This window comes from Apium graveolens, chromosome 3, assembly GCF_009905375.1.
Source record: "Apium graveolens cultivar Ventura chromosome 3, ASM990537v1, whole genome shotgun sequence".
NCBI lineage: Eukaryota > Viridiplantae > Streptophyta > Magnoliopsida > Apiales > Apiaceae > Apium > Apium graveolens.
The window spans coordinates 295,283,544-295,300,937 of NC_133649.1; the positions used below are offsets into that span (position 1 = coordinate 295,283,544).

Genomic DNA, 17,394 nt, shown 5'->3' on the forward strand with positions numbered 1-17,394 from the left:
AGCCAAATTCTAATGGAAAATAATAATTTCCATTATTAAGAGAATATCATCATATCTCACACATCTTTTAGTCATAATGCTCAAAAATATGACTTACCAATATGGGATTTATACCCATATTTTCCAACAAACATAATATACTACATGCCACGATGCTTTGAGATTCAGCCCTTCGTCACTTAGATTTGTAAAAAAAGTAGCAATAAAATAAAATAATGAACTACATTTGCAGCTACTGCAGCTACCTCTGCCTCTGTAATGGGTATTACTATTCTCAAATCAATTATCACACTTCTTGAGCTAGTGCTAGTTAATCGATAAATCTCAATTAAAATGATTGAGCAAAAACTCATATTACTAATATTAGTAAAATCTTTTGCAACCTAGAGAGTATCCATTAAGTGAATCTCCACTAGAAAGACACTTGATTTTAAAGGGACCGGTCTACAAAGGGGGCAGTTTCCAACAAACGTATGTTATAGCATATAATACAGCGATCTTTTTCCGCGTTAGGTGTAAAGTAAGAGTTTTGGTGTGAATACATGATAGACCCGTATTTTCATGTACCGCGGTCTTTTTCTGCAGTATGGTATGTTACAGAAATCGTTTGTCCTGAACCGTACACCGTGTTAAAAACCTGTCTATTTATGTGCAGTAAGACATGGTAGGCAAAATGAACATCAATCAGGGAAGCAAGTGGTTATGGAATATACAGTATATACAGAAACAAAATATGCAAGGATAGTCATTATCTGACTACCAACCAAGAAGTCTACCATGTGCCACATTTGTCTTCTTCCACAAGGATGAAAATTTCGAAAAATGGTGATAAATGCTGTCTTACATTATTATGTTTCTGTTTTGATAGTTCTAGCATTCAACGGTAGGCATTAACGCAACCAAAAAAGAAGATAGCACACTGACAATCATGTTGTAGATTCCCCAAAATTCAGTGTCACCTACACCTACACATATACTAATATTTATGTATATCTTTTTTCTTGGGTCTTTTGGCTTTTTGTTTCTTCTGTAGAATCTTGGACAAAAGTACACTATTATATAAGTCACCAGATCTTTTCTAAATTATCAACTACTCCTATAACACAGACACATACAACGCCTCCTGGTGCAGCGGTATCTCCCTCGCTTTACTAACCTCGGTATTTGTTCAGTTCTGATCAAGAATATGACGGGGAACTGACCTATATTGAGGTGCCTTGCTCAGGAACAGAATACTGAGCTTCCAGACATGGTTTAGGGGCCAAGTAGACCTGAAGAAATAGTTTGTGGAGCTCTCGCGTTTACGGGATTTGGCTACTATTGGAAGGTGAATTTAGTGCCTGATAAAGATTGTGTATTAGATACTATAAGACTAGATGCAGAATCACTGGCTACAGAAGTCACTAGGGTTGTTTGATGGAGCAATGAGAAGCTCCTTCAACACCCTAAACTGTCCACAGGTCCCTGTAAGAAATTTAAACAAGAGAAGAGCTCATCAGAAGATGAGAACAGACTCGTCCCTGGCTATACAAGTTTCTTCTATAATGTTACAAACTGAAGAAGGTGGAGAATCAACTAAATCAAGTCAGATTCCAGGTTCGTTTACATCCGAAGAAAGATGCAGAATCCCAGTTGGTATCATTGGTGGAGTATCTGTGGTATCAACGCTAATTTTCTTGGAAAAGCTTGTTTGGTGGAGTTCAAGAAGCGGAGGTGAATCTGCTCCCTTCATCGTCTGCAGTGATCCGTCGATCAGCAGACTTCATCTACCTCCAAATTGTGAGAAAAATGGAACTGATCACTATGATCGTTACTCGATCATTGAGAATTTGAGACAGAAAAGGGTGTTTCTGGAGCAATCAGGAGCGCGTTGTATTGTTATGCCATGCCATATTTCTCATTTGTGGCACGGAGAGGTGTCACTAGGATGTTCTGTGCCTTTTCTTAACATAGGAGATTGTGTTGCCAGGGAGCTCAAAGAAGCAAAGTTTAGACCACTAGAAGCTGGGAGTTGTGTCCGAATCGGGGTACTGTCAGATAACTCAAGTTCAATAGCAGCCTTTTACAAGAAAAAACTACAGAGTCAGGTATGTTTTTTACTGTAGAGAATGCCTAAGCCTTTATATGGACTTGGCTTAATTATGACCATCCTTTTAGCTCTCATTAGAAATGTTTCTCTAATTCAGAACAGAGAACACATTTTTTTGGACAGGGATTTGAGGTTGTGTTACCAGACAAACCAACAATGGAGCATGCAGTGTTACCAGCAATGGAAGCGTTGAAGAAGAAAGATATCGAAGGAGCACAAAATCTGTTAAGAATTTCGATTCATTTACTTTTAATGAGCGCAGTGAACACCATCGTCCTTGCCAGTGATGAGCTGAGAAATGTTTTGCCACCTAATGATCCTCTTCTCAAGAGATGTGTTGACCCAATGGATGCTCTGGTCAGATCGACTATAAGATGGGGAAGGACTTCTCAGAAAGCTGTATATCACAAGTAAAAAAATTCATTGATGTATCAAAGAATAAGGTAGAATTACCTATATAAAGATAGAAGGCACTACCATTCCAGCTCTCCCCCTCCCCCTGTCCGCAGTCTAATGACCACAGAACTACACAGTTACAAAGACGATCAACGTTTGCCAACATAGACGCTGGCATATCAATGTGTTCTTCACAGTTACACAGACGATCAACGTTTGCCAACATAGACGCTGGCATATCACTGTGTTCTACACAGTTACACAGACGATCAACGTTTGCCAACATAGACGATGGCATCTCAATGTGTTCAAGTAAGAATCCACCTGTAATATATACACATGTTGCCAATGTATATATGCAGTTTAATGAGCAAAAGCTTATTCAAATGATGTAAATATTCAATAAAATAAATCTTTCTAATATATGTGCTATGCAGAACATCTAGACTATCTAGACTATCTATGCCACCCTGTAATTCCTGAGATAAGATTACACATATATAACCATACAAGTACTACTACAGTACCTCTAACCAACTCAATATATCTGATTACAAGTTACAACCTCGATTAACACAGATAAATTTTCGCTTTGGTTGGGGAGACTCGATCAACCCATGTAAATTCCTTTTAAGTAGCTAATCAGGAAAAGCATTGGAAAACGAAATTAAAAACAAGTCGAATGAACAATCAAATCAATTCCCACTTCAGATTTCAAAACAACAAGAAGAGCATCCAGAAAGACAGTACTGTTGGTGCTGAATTAGACAACTGACACAGTTTGCCAGGTTGAAAGGATAGAAGATACTTCCTCCGTCCAGTTCTGTTTTCCACTATTACGATTTTTATACGTGTCACAAAATAATTGTCCAATTTGATAAATATGGTAAATATATGGTGGCAACGAGGGTGTCAAATGAAGTGGTGCTGAAGTAGGTTGCTAACTTAATTCGACAACCCCATCACATTTAAAATATTATTAATCTAATAAACAAAAATTACTTGTCAAAAAAATATATATACAAAAAGTAAGATATCATAAGTTGATATCTTGTCACGGTGCTAATAATTGGAGTTTTTCCAATTAAGAACACCAAAATTAACGAATTTAATGTGTAGTGTATAAGAGAAATCATAAAATCTTTTAAATGATTCGATAAACTGGCACCCCTAAAATACCAATAATCGGAAATTCTCTAGGTAGAGTTTTTGAATGTCTAGTTGGACTTGGACCAAGGTCGCATATAGACAGCCATTTCCAAATGTGGTGACCACCGATTTCCTCTGTAACACAAACAAAGCTGTTTAAGTTTTCTAGTAACACAGATCAGGAATACAGAACTTGAAAGGAAAATTCAATTTCACATAAAATTCATCTCTCCGAGAGAGGAAAAAACCATAAAGCATAATTTACCTGCATAGCATCACTTTTCATTAAGATATCTAAAAAAGAGAAATTGATACCTAAATTATCTTCTGCTACTGATCATCAGGATCTGAATATCATGTCAAATTTAATTATATGAATGATATAGTGAAGCCAATTCTTCTGGTGACATGATATCTTCAAGCCAATCACCATAAATTCTACTAACCCCCTTGGGTGTTGGTAAATCATTAAACACTATCACTCTTTCCTGCGGTGCCTCTGATTTTGTAGGCAATGCATCATTCACAACTTCTGGGATAGCCTTTTTTGGGAATGATTGGACATCTTTCATAATCTCAGCCTTGGTCTGGGTACTAGACTACTAGGCGCCTGCAGTTCTGCGTAAAAAAATGGATGCCAGGCAATTAAGCTCTTTGTAAGAAAGAAGGGTGGGATATAGAACAGCTCGTGAAATATGCATGGTTACATGTTTGTGATACAGTTTTGAAAGAAAACAAAAAATGCACTTGCTCAAGCAACCAATTGGTTCCTTGTAGCTGTAGCTGAACATAGAAGTGTCACAACAGAGGATGTGCATAAGCAAACATCAATGCCACTTGGAAAAACCAAACCACAATCTAACAATGAGAATGGAGATGGGGGAGGGGGTTGGGGGCTTTCACACTCTTCATTACATGGTCCTGTTGGTCAAAAAAATATCAGTACATCTATTTGAAGGAAGGGAAAAGTCTTTTAAATAACAAATAAAGCATGAATCTAAATACATTTATATACTTGGCACAATATGTTGCACGCTAATAACAAATCGAGGGGAATGGGTGCATGACACCTAGAGATAGTATGTAATTTTTTTTCCTGCCATTTTGAAATTGACTGCATAATTATGATAGATATTACGATATGGAATAAGATGGAGCCAAAATTAGTAACCATGTAAAACTTATAAATTGTACACCCTAGAATGGCAAAAATAACGTGAACAAGCATTTTATATTCCTTTTAAGAAAGAATCTTGTGAATAAAATGTCATGCTTGAAATACACTTAGAAGCATTTGTTTCACTTCCCTAACAGTAACATTATTAAAGCAAAGTTGGAAAACTTAAAAAGACTGAAAAGTTAAATTTACTTTTAAATGAGCCACCAAGTACATATTCATGAGAGGAAAGTAACATATTCATCACGAAGCAACAGCGTGCAAGAAAATTAAGGTAGACACTAGAAGCACACCAGAGTGCCCATGAACAAAGTGACATGTCTCTTCAAAGGGGCATTGGCCAGTGATCTCCCATTTGGCGGACATCTTTGTTTTTAAAGATGCAAGCTCTCTGTTAACTACCAAAGCATCAGAACAAGCCAACCGATTATTCAGTCTAGTTTGACCCAACACTGGTCCCATAGTTTGAGTAATTGGTGAAGATATCTTAATAGGAAGGGACCTTGCCACCTTAATGTTGGATGGAACTCGATGAAGGAATTTACACTTTTCCCCATATGGGCATTCTTGTTTAGAAATGGAATTCTTGCAAAGTTTCATCCCACGATTTGTTCGTCCTCTTCTACTACTAGCATAAATATGTTCATTCCAGTTAGGCGGGGCTCATGCAGATCTTCCGAGCCATGAGCAAAGGTACATTTCTCGCCATTAGGAAAATCACCGCCCAAAAATTGCCCACACAACCGAGTCTTGTAGAAGATACTTCTGGATCTTCTATTTTCAAGGGGATTTTGCTGATACTGGCATGTTCTTGAATTCAAGGGCATGAAAGCTGCAGCATCTGGTATGCATACATCTTGGCTCCTTGCTCTCTTGAAGGGAGGAGCATGCCCGTGCCCCGATCCTGAACCAGCAGATTTCTTGCCTAGAGAACTCATCCTTTTGAGATAGGTTTGAATCTGCTGTCTGCAAACATAAAATACGTTACTGTATTTATTTTAGTTTTACTTAACACTGACGTTCTGTACTTGTATATAGTTAGAAAGGAATTGTTTTTAATGCGATTCTATTAAGCCAGGAGCCGTTGCACGTGTAAACAACTATAAAAATAGCATAACAAGAATCATCTGGAAGCGGATCAAGAGGATTTACATATATTGACACAAACCTAGATCTCTTTGAGCAGAACTTTTTCTAGGACCAAAATATGTACAATAAACCTTTGAATATTAAATAAATATAAAATCGTACTAGGTTTCCAATCTGCAAAATTGTCAACTACAAAATTTATCTCATTCAAGGCTTCAAGCTCAAGTTTGTTTTCTTAGGGAGTTGAGCTTGAGCAAGAGGCAAGCTTGCTCCCTTGAGAATAAACTCATACTCAAAATTGTCGAATATGATACAAAACTATTGTACAAATGCTGTTATTGCTGAAAGGACCCAAATTCTCATACAGGACTGCATACTAGTTTTGTGGAGATCGTTCATATTTGAGATAAAATCTACAAGCTAATCTTGGCTGGTTTACACCTATAGTTTAAATCAGGACATTTCAAGATGCCAGACGACATTTTTTTGTAAAATCTATAGTACACATAAACATACGTCTTAGACTCTCTGGTCTACGTGGGAAAAACTGGAATCAGTCAGAAACCAGGATATCAAAATTATATTAGACAAATTGGCCAAAGTCAGTATATGCAGAACTAGTTATATAAACAATTAATAAAAATGAGAAAAATATACGAGTGCGTCCGATTAGTCCTTTTTATTACACTATTAATCACTAGAAATGTAAGGTGTAAAATGCCCCCATGTGGGAATACGGTCCAAGGCTTTTTAAAAAAAAAATAGAAATGTAAGGTGTAAATTAAACAAGTCGTCATGTTATTACCTATACATTTGAATTTAATCCAAATATTAGCAGGAATTCATGTTACGGATATCACGAGTCTAATACATTTGAGTTTAATCAAAATATTAGCAGGGATTCATGTTACGGATATCACGAGTCTTTCTTCTTCATCTACATCCACTTCCTAACAGCAATGCATTATCTAGCAATTTTAAACTAACCTAACAATAAGTAAGTGTAAACTGTAAACTTTTATTGTCAATAACAAATGCAACCAAATAATAGGTATCGAAACATGTAATAATAACTCTAAGAAAAGAAAAATATCTAGCAAGTCACTTAGTTCTTGAAGTAAGCTAAACATGAGTTAATCAAGATCATAATGATTTCTCTATTTTAGCATGTCAATAATAATAGTTTTAAAGCATAACAAATGGAAACTATTTATATGTTTATACTAAAATGGAAACTTACATCAGTTAAATGGCCTAGTGCAACCATTGCTGAGTTATATAATATCCATCATTATCATCATTATTATCATCAGCACCATCAAAATCTTCCGGGTTGAAACCCATGGATAACCAAGTTGGATCGGGTCGAAGGTGGGTGGATCCACATGGGCATGGAGATCAAATGGTAATGAAAAGGGTTCATAGTACTAGGCTTCTGTTTGATTTGTTTCATGTGGTCTGAACTGTTTGAAGAACGGACAATGATGAGCACTGTGAAGAGTTTATAAACTCTGCCGGTTCGATCCTCGTTATCCCGAGATTTATGAGAATATATATTTTATAAGATTATAAGTCATATTTGTCAAAAAAAAAAGGAACCGACAATGAAAGTAAATACCAATATTTTAGAAAAAAGTAAAACATATATAATTTCGGGTTTGGTCTTTTTTTGGGATTGTTTTAAAATAAATCGATAAAAAAAATTGAGATACTCAAAGTGAAGTTTAACCTCGATTGTTCAGAGTCAAATTTAGCTTTGAGCGGTTTTTATTGAATTATTTTTTAATCCGATTACTTGAAACTCGGATAGGATAGAGGGATTACTCGGCCGACTCGGCAATTTTAAGAACATATGTGGTTATAAAAAATTATTTATTTATGTTATTTATTTAGTAACATATAAGGATATTTATTTTCAAAAAAAAATACGGTATATTAGTATTTGATTTAAAAGAAAAAAATCCGGGTCTAATTTAAGTCCGGCTTTTTTATAAAAAATAAAAAATCCTGAATTGTTTAGATTTAATGCCGAGTTCAGTTTGATTAGATTTTCGTGCATCCCTTTTTGAATTAATACCCAATATCATTTAATTTAAAACAAGAAAATGAAATATTGAACCGATAACCAAATATCATCCCGTTTAAAGGAATCAAAATTAAATAAGATATACTTAGAAAACCTAAAAGACTATTATTAGGTTACCTAAATTAAAAAAATGAGGGATTATTTAATCTGTAAAAAAAGTTATTCTGTAGTAAAGTATTCGTAAAATATAGGCATCATATCCGGTCATTTGAAAACACTGCAGTAGCACAAACTGGCCTACGGTAAACACTGCAGTAGCACAAACTGGCCTACGGTCCTTTCTGAAATATTAAGCACATCGGAATAAGGGAAGGAGAGGGAAGAAGAATCGCGGTCTAGGGATTCAAACAGATTAAGAACTGGCAAGGAGCGACGGTAGCATGAAACAGAAAGTAAAACGACGATGTGTTTGCAATAGCACCATCTAAGATTCCGATACAAATCCAGGAGCATGAAACAGAAAGTAAAACGACGATGTGTTTGCAATAGCACCATCTAAGATTCCGATACAAATCCAGGAACATGGAACTTGGAAGGCAAACACAATTTTACATAAACAATTCATCTCTCCGAGAGAAAAAAAAACTTTATAGCATAATTTATCTGCATAGCATCACTTTCGTAAGGACTCTATAGCATAATTTAATTGCATAGCTATATATACCATATAAACCATCTAGCGCAGCAACTTCTCAGGCGGAACGAGATCTTCCAGCCAATCAGCATAAATATTAGTAATCTTCTTTGGTATTTTCCACTTTGGCAAGACCTCATCAGTCGTTCTTTCATGTGTTGCCTCCGCAATTGCAGGCAGGGTCTCAGCTTTGATCTGGGAACCAGGCACCTGCAATTCTGCGAAAAAAATATGGATGCCAGACAATTAAGCTCTTTGTAAGAAAGAAGGGTGTGATATAGAACAGCTCATGGAATATGCATCGTTACATGTTTGTGGTACAGTTTTGAAAGAAAGTGCTCAAGAAACCAATTGATTACTTGTAGCTGTAGCTGAAAACTGAAGTGTCACAATTGAGAAAGTGCATAGGCAAACATCAATTCCAGTTGGAAACAACCAAGACACAATCTAATGATGATGGATATTTGAAGGGGGGGGGGGCTTTCACGCCATTCATTTTATAGTCTTGTAGGTCAAAAAAATACCAGTATATTTATTTGGAGGGGGGGAGTCTTTTAAATAGTATCAAAGTTTACTGTAATACTTTTATAACGAAGGCGCAGAACTAAATACTAATCACATTTATACACTAAGAACAATATGTTGCACACAAATAACAAATAGAGGGGAATGGGTGCAAGACAGGTAGAGATTGGTATGTAAAGTTTTTCTCTGTCACTTTTAAATTGGCTACGTAAGATATTACGATATGGAATAAGATGGAGCCAAAATTAGTAAACATGTAGAACTTATAAATTGTACACCCTAGACACTGCAAAAATAATGTGAACAAGCATTTTATTTTCCTTTTAAGATAGAATTTTGTGATATAACGTCATGCTTGGAATACATTCAGAAACATCTGTTCACTATCCTAATAACGATTCAAGGAATTACACAGATAAATATGTAGGTGACATAGAAATGCAATAACATTATTACAGCAAAGTCGGAAAACTTAAAAAAACTGACAAGTTTAATTTACTTTTAAATGAGCCACCAAATATATACTCAAGGGAGAAAAGCCACACATTCATCACAAAGCAACAGTGTGAAAGAAAATTAAGCTATACACTAGAAGCATACCAGAGTGTCCATGAGCAAAGTGACATCTCCATCCAAAGGGGCATTGGCCAGTGATCTCCCATTCGGTGCACATCTTTGTTTTGAAAGATGCAAGCTTTCTGTTATCAACCAAATCATCAGAACAAGTCAAATGCTTATTTAGTCCAGTGTGGCTCGACATTGGTCCCGTGGTTGAGTACTTGGTGAAGATATATTAATAGGAAGGGACCTCGCCACCTCAGTGTTGGATCGAACTCGATGAAGGAATTTGCACTTCTTCCCATATGGGCATCCTTGTTCAGAAATGGAATTCTTGCAAAATTTCATCCCACGATTTCTTCTTCCTCTTCTACTATTAGCATAAATACACTCTTTCCAGTTTGGCGGGGGCTCACGCAGATCTTCCGAGCCATGAGCAAAGTTACATTTCTCCCCATTCGAGCAATTACCAGCGACAAATTCCCCACACAAACGAGTCCTATAAAAAACGTTTCTTGATCGTTTATTTACAAGTGGATTTTGTGTAGAAGCTGCAGCATCTGGTGTGCATACATCTGGGCTCCTTGCTCTTTTGAAGGGAGGAGCTTGCCCGTGCCAGGATCCTGATCCAGTAGATTTCTTCCCTGGAGAACTCATTCTCTTCCGATAGGATTGGTTCTGCTGTCTGTAAACAAAAATACGTAGATGTAATTATTTTAGTTTCAACATTCACTAATGCTGATGTTCTGTACTAGTAATTATAGTTAGAAAGGTAATTGTTATTAATGCAATTCTATTGTGCCAGGAGCCGTTGCACCAGGTAAACAACACTAAAAATAGCATAACAAGAATCATCTGGAAGATGATCAAGTGTATTGCATGTATTGACACAAAGCTAGATCTGTTTGAGCAGAACTTTTTCTAGTACCAAAATATGTACAATAAACCTTTAAATATCAAATAAATATAATATCATACTAGGTCTCCAATCTGCAATACTGTCAACTACATAATTTATCTCATTTATGGCTTCAAGCACAAGTTTGCTTTCTAAGCGAGCTGAGCTGTGCTTGAGAGCCAAGCTTGCTCCCTTGAGAATAAACTAATACTCAAAATTGTCGAATGTGATACAAAACTATTGTACAAATGCTGTTATTACTGAAAGGGCCCAAATTCTCATAGAGGACGCATACTAGTTTTGTTGAGACCGTTCACATTTGAGATAAAATCGGCAAAGCTAATTTTGGCTGGTTTACACCTATAGTTTAAATCAGGCCATTTTAACATGCCAACAGACATATTTTGTAGAATCTATAGTATACATAAACATACGCGGCCTTAGACTCTCTGATCTACTGCAGAAAAAACTGGAATCAGTCAGAAAACCAGGATATCAAAATTACATTAGACAAATTGGCCAAAAGTCGGTATAGGCAGAACTAATCACATAAACAATTAATAAAAATGAGAAAAATATACGAGTGCATCCGGTTAGTCCGTTATAACACTATTAATCACTAGAAAGGTAAGGTGTAAAATGCCCCCATTTAGGAATAATACGGTCCAAGGTGTTTTTCTAAAAAATAAGATGCAAGTAAAAAAGAAGTGGAACTAATTGGAATCGAAAACTAAATAAGACAAGTGGTCAGTAAACGGCCTAGGCAGAATCAATAAATAAAACATTTTAATGAAATTAAGAATCATACTAAGATACATCAGATTAATCATTACACATTAATCACGAGATGGGTAAGAAGGTTAAAAAATGCACCGATTAGGGAATAATTGGGCACCAAGGTCTTTTTCTCACAAATTGGATCTACGCGGGAAAGACTGTAATTAATCGGAAATCTAATAATTCGGACAAAAATAGGAGGTGGGACGTAATAATCAAAGCTAATATTTATGTACATCCAATCAATCCTTCCTGTTACCCTAGTAATCACTACAAGGGTAAGAAGGTATCAATGCCCCTATTCAGGAATAATCGGGCTCTAAGGTAGTTTTTTAGAAGATTGGATCTTCGTGGGTAAAACTGACAATTATAGTAAATCGAAAAGATGGGAACTAAACAAACAAATCGGCATAAAAAATCAGCAACAGAATTAGTAACAAAATTAATTTATAAAATCAAAATTTAAATAGAAGTACTACCAATTTATCCTTCTGATTACCAGATGAATCACTAGAAGGGTAAGAAGGTGCAAAATGCCCCAATTCGGGAATAATCAGTCTTTTAGGCGTTTTTTTCTTTTCTAAAAGATCAGATCAACATGGGATAAATTGCAATTAATCAGAAATCAAAATCATTCAAACAATCAGGCCAAAAATCAGTTTAGGAAGATGAAACATTTCAATAAAATTTAAAATACTATTAGAGAACATTTGATTGATCCTTCCTATCACCTGATTAATCACAGATCTCGTCAAGGACGATTTAACCCTTTCTTTCACCGAATTAATCAAGGAAGAAGGAAATATCAGACATCTTTGTGGACTTGAACAAATTACAGATTAAAGGCAAGGAAAAAGAAAGAACCTTTTTGTTGATCAAATTTCAAAGCAATGTCAAGGCCTGCTAATATCAAGGCCTGGTAATGATATTAAGAAAAAGAGACTCAAGTGAAGATTCTACACATTACGCTATTGATGTACCCTGAACAAGCTGGTAAACAACTACTCCCTTCGTCCCACTGGATTGTTTACGTTACTTTTCGGCACGCTTTTCAATGCTCGTTTAAAGTATACTTCCATAATATATATTTTTTTAAAAAAATTCTGAAAAAAAGTTTCATGTTTAAACTTTTATTCAAAAAAAAAAATCAAGAAAAAACATTATGAAACTATACTTTATTGAAGTCTCGAAATACGTGCAAACAGTGTACGTAAACTATCCAGCGGGACGGAGGGAGTATCATCCTAATTTATACTAAAGGATATAAATTGTATTTCTCGTTCCTGTTATTGATTTTTTTATTGAAAAATAAACTGTTAAAATTAATAAAATTTCCAATACCAAATTGTGCAATAAAAAAACTAAAAAAGAGTATCTATAATACTTGTAGGTACTTTTCCTATTCATAAAATGATTTCTTTTTAAAAAGCAATCATCTGCAAAAATCTTGAAAAACTTTTTGGGAACATAGAAATGTAAATTAAACAAATCTTCATGTTATTACCAACACATCTGAGTTTAATCCAAATATTAGCAGGGATTCATGTTATGGATATCATGAGTCTTTCTACTTCATCTACATCCACTTCCTAACAGCAATATATTATCATAATAAATAATTTTTCTAACACTTAATTTAATTCTAAAATAATTAACTTATTAATAAATGATGAAAAAATAAAATAATTTAATTATTTTCTGTTATGCAAGCTAACAGAGCCGAGCCGAGTTTAATAACCGAGATGAAAGTGATGTTCAAACTCGGCTCGTTTTCACGAACAACCGAGTTGAGCCGAACTAGAGCCGAGTCGAGTTGTTCACTAATAGTTCACATATATTTTTCGATCTACCAATCTTAATGTATAGTTTATAATTTTACAAGTTGTATCGAGATCAAATCATAGTCTTACATTACAATTATATATGCACACTCACACTTTACACTTGTTTCTTAATCTATATCATTTTATTTTTCAAGACAAGTTTTAGGAATATATCCCATTTTATTCTAAATTATTGAAACATTCGTAACTTTAGAAATCATACATTACTTCTTAAATTGTCGATGTTGAAATTTTATTATGTTTTGATATTTTACTTAAATTTGGTTTATGTAAATTACAATTTGTTTAATGGAGTTTATAAAAATATGAAAAATTGAAAATGAATATATCATGAATCATGACAACAATATTTGATAATTTTCTTACAGAATAAACTAATTATTATATTTAGAAAAATAAACAAAAATTCTAAATAATTAAATTATTAATAAATGATGAAAAAATGTACTAAAAAAATATTTTCTAAACAAAAATTCTAAATAATTAAATTATTAATAAATGATGAAAAAATGTACTAAAAAAATATTTAATTGATTAGTAATAATTTATTATTTGTAATACATATAAACTTTATCCGTGCCGAGTCGAATTACCGAGTTCGAGTCGAGTCCGAGCCGAACACACTGAAAAACTTCGGCTCGACTCGTTTACTCATCTGAGCTCATGTTCATGTTCAAGATCGGGTCGTTTAATAAAACGAGGCGAGCCGAGTTCACTTAAACGAACCAATCTCGAGTTTTGTTCATGAACGACTATGTTCATTTGCAGCCCTATCTAGTTCTCCTAACAACAATGTTCGTGAAAGGTTTATGCTAGTTGAAAATTAAATATAATTTCAATTAGATAAGAAGTTAGAGACTATGAAAGTCGTGGATTAGACAAGAACTTACTTTGTTAAAGAACAAGATTTTGATGTGCCCAAATTTGTAGCATGAACATTTTCAATAAGTGATAGACATCATGAAGATTGTCATATACCCTCTTTGTACAATTCAACTGTATAATAATCATTAAATAGCTCGAGTGCAAGAAAAAATATGTAGCTAAAAGCCAAAAATACATATAAAATGTATTGCATGCTTGCTCTCTGTCACATGATAAAAGAGGTTAACCTTGTATTGAGAAATACAAACTCTTTACGAAATTAATTACTAATATTATTCACACCAGTGAACTGTGTATGCTCTATATATTCGCTGGAAGCTTTTCTATTTTTATGAAAAACATAATGCAGAAAAATCTTGAACAAGCAGTTGAGCATAAACGCGTGCAGCAAGGCATTGCAATGTAGTAGCAAGATATCATGAATCGGCTAACATACCCAAAAGATTTTGTAGCATATCATGGAAACAAACGACCATGTCCTAGTGTTGTGTTATTGGATTTTCATATTAAGTGCACGAGACAACACAAATGTATCGAAAATAGGTATGTTAGAGCAAGTCCAACAGCTTCCCTACAGCTTCCCTACACGATGTCCTCAGTGATGTCCTAAGTTAAAGCAAGTCCAACGGCTTCCCTAAATGAAGGAATTTTCCTAAGTTTTAAACTCACCGCACACGCCTTAATTTTTGTTTTGTCAATAACTAATGCAAACAAATAATAGGTATCTAAACAAATAACAACTCAAAGAAAAATAACAAAAAATCATCTAGCAAGTTAAATTGTTTATAAAGTAACCTAAACATGTCTAAAGCCAGATCATTAAAATTTCTCCATCTTAGCATGTCATCATTAATAGTTTCAAAGCATACCCAATAATTTCATATTTCATGTCTACAGTAGGAAACTATTCATATGTTTATACAAATCACAAGAATCGAAAATAAACCCAAAAAAGGAACTTACATGGCCTCGTATATGCAACCATTGCTGAGCCATATTCATCATCACCATCATCATCACCATCACCATCATCACCATCACCATCATCATAATCTTCTGGGTTGAAAGCCATGAATTTGACCTAAGTTGGGTCGGGTCGAAGGTGGGTGGATCCAAATGGGTTGCTTGAAAGGTAGACATGGGCATGGAGATGAGATGGTAATGGGTAGGGTTCATGGTACTTGAACATAAACATGGTGTTCTTGATAGGCATCTGTTTGATTTGTTTTTTTGTGGTTTGAACAAAGAATCTATGCAAATATGCAATCTATTTTTGTCTACAAGAACATACTTATACACTAGAAGTATATTAATATATTATATTATAAATATTTTTTTAAGGCAAATTAATTTACTAATTAATAATATGAATATAACATTTTGCATGTTAATTGAAATTTCAACAAACATGTAAATTTTTTAGAAAAAGAATCGTAAAAATCACCGCATAGTTGAGGATATATTATGGCGGAATATCCCATTTTCTATGGTTAAGATCAATAATTTGTATAAGATATTTCATATGTTGTAATATAACAAATTTTAATCGTCAACTTCAATAATATATGAACATGATATTTCGAATAATATATCACACAATCATAATATTACCTATATAATATTTTCTTATGTATAAGAAAAATCTAAAATATGCGTTAAAATGTCCGATAATTGGATCGAAAAATTCCAAGTTCATAAAAAAAAATGTTAAATTTACATTCTATCACTACTTGCTTTAGAATCCTTTTAAAACCCGAGAGCACAACATATTCTATACTTGTTACTTTCTTTGTAAAAGGTTAACATTCAACTTGCGCTTCAGAGGCAAGATTAGCTAGGTACTTACATTATCTTATACATTTAATCTGTATATTCGTTTTTATACTTATTTATGTAGCTAACTGAGAAAAAATGACAAAAAAAGCCGATTTTTGAAAAAATTTAACAAAAATAGCAGTTCTGAAAAAAGTGGCCAATTTTGGCCGATTGAATACTCCACTATGAGTTGCAGTTGGGTATCCCATCGGCTAAAGTTGACCAACTTTTCAGAAACTGGTTATTTTTGTTAATTGTCCTTCACCCGCTAACTGATCACCTGATTTCTATTCTATATGAAGTCTATGTTGGGCTTGCTGAGTAGACTTAACTCCAGATTAGTATAATATTGTTTGCTCTGGGCCGAGCCCGGTTTGTTTTTGGGTGGTGCCCAAAAGACCTCGTATTAATTGGAGTTATCTGCTGCTTATATTCTAGCAAACTATCTCTCCCACAACGATGCGGGACAACTCCTAACAGTCTAATCACACTACCATTTTCCTTTCGTGCAACTATAGTTATGTAATGTTTTTGTTTACATTCTTGTTTCTGTGATCATAATAATATTATAGAAATTATTTGAAGTCCTGCAGTAATTTAGACCACTTCTATAGCCTTCTAGGATTAGTGATTTTAGACTTTATGTTAACAGGCACAAATATGCAATTAAAATGTAGCTGCAAACTTTGGGAGTGACTCTGTTTGCTCGAAATCGATCTTCGAAAGCTAGAACGTACCATTTGCAGATGGTTGAACACTATCTGCAAACTTTTAATGCAACTGACAAGATGATGACATGCATTTCATCTCTGGTTTTATAAATGGTCTGATTGATTTAAGTCGGAGATCGTATTCATGAAACTACACTGATAGGACTAAGCTTGAGAATATGCTTGGAGACATGTAGTTAAGTTGAAATTGTATGCTTTCTCTAGCTTTAAAAAGGATATTATAAAAATAGGAAGCAAGAATCTCCAGAAAGGTATATGGTGTAGTTTAGAGAACACATCACATTCTTCAGACTTCAATAGTACTTTTAGACTAATAACACCACACTTTCTACTTTCCTATCATGCTCATAAAGCCAATGAAGTTAACATAAGTACTAATCTAATTGTCTTAGACTGTGGAAATATCTATTTTTTTTAAACACGAAACGTCTTCTGAGTAATGAGCAATGGTTCCGTAAGGGTGATCATTGACTGACAAGTTGTCTTCTCTCGAGATTAAAAGGTAAAAATTGTCTTGTTTTTACTCGGTGCTGTTGCTTGTGTGCTCATAAAGCAGCGTATCCGGTTCTTATCTTTTCTATAATTGGGAATTCTAGTAGACGTGATGCTAAAAGGAATTAATATTATTGCTCCAAGACAAGGCTAAGTTGGAAAATAGTTCTTTGCATCTTTTTTTTTCTAGTTATCCTGTAATTAGTTTCTGGGGCAATGCTGTAATGGTGGTCCTTTTTATTTATTGTT

At 34.4% G+C, this 17,394-nt stretch overlaps 2 protein-coding genes and 1 pseudogene across 3 annotated transcripts; 1 reads left to right on the top strand and 2 right to left on the bottom strand.

The window, feature by feature from the left end:
* Positions 1-1,034: 1,034 nt before the first annotated feature.
* LOC141713662 (uncharacterized) lies at positions 1,035-2,913 on the top strand. 2 transcript variants are annotated; one of them, XM_074517171.1, is made up of 2 exons: positions 1,035-2,087; positions 2,187-2,319. In XM_074517171.1, the coding sequence occupies exons 1-2, from the start codon at positions 1,377-1,379 to the stop codon at positions 2,280-2,282; spliced, it is 807 nt and encodes a 268-aa protein (XP_074373272.1). In that variant the 5' UTR covers positions 1,035-1,376; the 3' UTR covers positions 2,283-2,319. The 2 variants fall into 2 exon arrangements, with proteins under 2 accessions (XP_074373272.1, XP_074373271.1); XM_074517170.1 differs by having other exon boundaries at positions 1,047-2,087; positions 2,213-2,913.
* A 704-nt stretch (positions 2,914-3,617) lies between these two features.
* Positions 3,618-7,374, bottom strand: LOC141711162 (zinc finger CCCH domain-containing protein 39-like; annotated as a pseudogene).
* Positions 7,375-8,379: 1,005 nt separating this feature from the next.
* On the bottom strand, positions 8,380-15,349 carry LOC141711163 (zinc finger CCCH domain-containing protein 39-like). The gene is made up of 3 exons (XM_074513587.1): positions 15,071-15,349; positions 9,746-10,388; positions 8,380-8,838 (listed from the first exon to the last, which is right to left on the bottom strand). The coding sequence occupies exons 2-3, from the start codon at positions 9,903-9,905 to the stop codon at positions 8,663-8,665; spliced, it is 336 nt and encodes a 111-aa protein (XP_074369688.1). The 5' UTR covers positions 9,906-10,388; positions 15,071-15,349; the 3' UTR covers positions 8,380-8,662.
* Positions 15,350-17,394: the final 2,045 nt, after the last annotated feature.